The sequence below is a fragment of the Mandrillus leucophaeus genome, unplaced genomic scaffold (genome assembly GCF_000951045.1).
Source record: "Mandrillus leucophaeus isolate KB7577 unplaced genomic scaffold, Mleu.le_1.0 Scaffold234, whole genome shotgun sequence".
NCBI classification, from domain to species: domain Eukaryota; kingdom Metazoa; phylum Chordata; class Mammalia; order Primates; family Cercopithecidae; genus Mandrillus; species Mandrillus leucophaeus.
Window position 1 is genome coordinate 1410576 of NW_012102410.1, and position 1725 is coordinate 1412300.

Here is a 1725-nt window from a genome sequence, read left to right on the forward strand (position 1 = left end):
AAAAAAGAAAAAGAAAAAGAAAAAAAAAGTGGCCAGGCATGGTGGCTCACACCTGTAATCCCAGCATCTTGGGAGGCCAAGGTGGGTGGATCACTTGAGCCTAGAGTTTGAGACCAGCCTGGGCAACATAGCAAAACCCTGTCTCTGCAAAACATAGAAAAATTAGCTAGGCATGGTGGTGCACACTTGTGGTCCCAGCTACTTGGGAGGCCAGATGAGAGGATTGCTTGAGCCTAGGAGGCAGAGGCTACAGTGAGCTATGATCATGCCACTGCACTCCAGCCTGGGTAATAGAATGAGACCCTGTGTCCACAAAAAGAAGAAAAGCAAAAAGAGAACGCCATCTCTCAGAACCTCCAGCATTGCTATTTCTGCCTTGACAATTGTCCACACACACAGCCAGCATCTGATGTGAACACGTGTGGTCCGTGGGTGTTGGCTGCAGGGACGAGGGCGGGGTTGGGAGGATGCTTGGCTGGGCCCCTAGACTCACCCAGGACGTGTCCTTCTGCCCCGCAGCACTGACCTCATGCGCATGTGCTGGCAATTCAACCCCAAGATGAGGCCAACCTTCCTGGAGATCGTCAACCTGCTCAAGGACGACCTGCACCCCAGCTTTCCGGAGGTGTCTTTCTTTCATAGCGAGGAGAACAAGGCTCCCGAGAATGAGGAGCTGGAGATGGAGTTTGAGGACATGGAGAACGTGCCCCTGGACCGTTCCTCGCACTGTCAGAGGGAGGAGGCGGGGGGCCGGGATGGAGGGTCCTCGCTGGGTTTCAAGCGGAGCTACGAGGAACACATCCCTTACACCCACATGAACGGAGGCAAGAAAAACGGGCGGATTCTGACCTTGCCTCGGTCCAATCCTTCCTAACAGTGCCTACCGCGGCGGGGACGGGCAGGGGTTCCCATTGTCACTTTCCTCTGGTTTGAAAGCCTCTGGAAAACTCAGGATTCTCACGACTCTTACCATGTCCAATGGAGTTCAGAGATCGTTCCTATACATTTCTGTTCATCTTAAGATGGACTCGTTTGGTTGCCAATTTAACTAGTCCCGCAGAGGATTTAACTGCTGCCCTTTTGGAGCAACGACGGTTTCAAACCAGGATTTTGTGTCTTTTTGTTTTTCTCCCCGTCCCCCCAGCAGATGGAAAGACAGCACTTGTTTTTACAAATTCTTTTTGTTTTTGTTTTTGTTTTTTGCTGGTGTCTGAGCTGCAGTATAAAAGATAAAACTTCTTGTCTGTGGAACAAAAGTTTGAAAGAAAAAAAACAAAACAAAAATACCCAGCCCTGTTCCAGGAGAATTTCAAGCTTTACAGGTTGGGCTTCAAGAAGGCTTTTTTTTTTTTTTTTTTTTTTTTCCTCATCCAGGCTGAAGGATTTCTTTTTTTTTTTTTCTTTACAAGATCAGTTCCTCAAATTGACCAATAGCTGCTGCTTTCATACTTTGGATAAGGGTCTGTGGTCCCGGCGTGTGCTCACGTGTGTATGCGTGTGTGTGTCCATTCGACACGGCTGATGTGTGTGCAGAGTATCCTTGCGGAGTTGATGCTTTGGGAATTGGCTCATGAAGGTTCTTCTCAAGGGTGCGAGCTCATGTCCCCCTCTCTCCTTCCTTCTTATCGACTGGGAGACTGTGCTCTCGACAGATTCTTCTTGTGTCAGAAGTCTAGCCTCAGGTTTCTACCCTCCTTTCACGTTGGTGGAAAGATGCTTTTTGGG

General features: G+C 49.1%; 1 protein-coding gene across 1 annotated transcript in view; it reads left to right on the forward strand.

Annotated features, from left to right (window-relative positions):
• Window positions 1-1095, forward strand: part of INSR (insulin receptor) — a 218702-nt gene extending 217607 nt beyond the window's left edge. The window contains exon 21 of the mRNA XM_011982063.1: window positions 520-1095. Coding sequence (XP_011837453.1) covers window positions 520-874 — 355 coding nt within the window. The 3' untranslated portion in view covers window positions 875-1095. The remainder of the gene's footprint in view (window positions 1-519) is intronic.
• The last annotated feature ends 630 nt before the right edge of the window (window positions 1096-1725 follow it).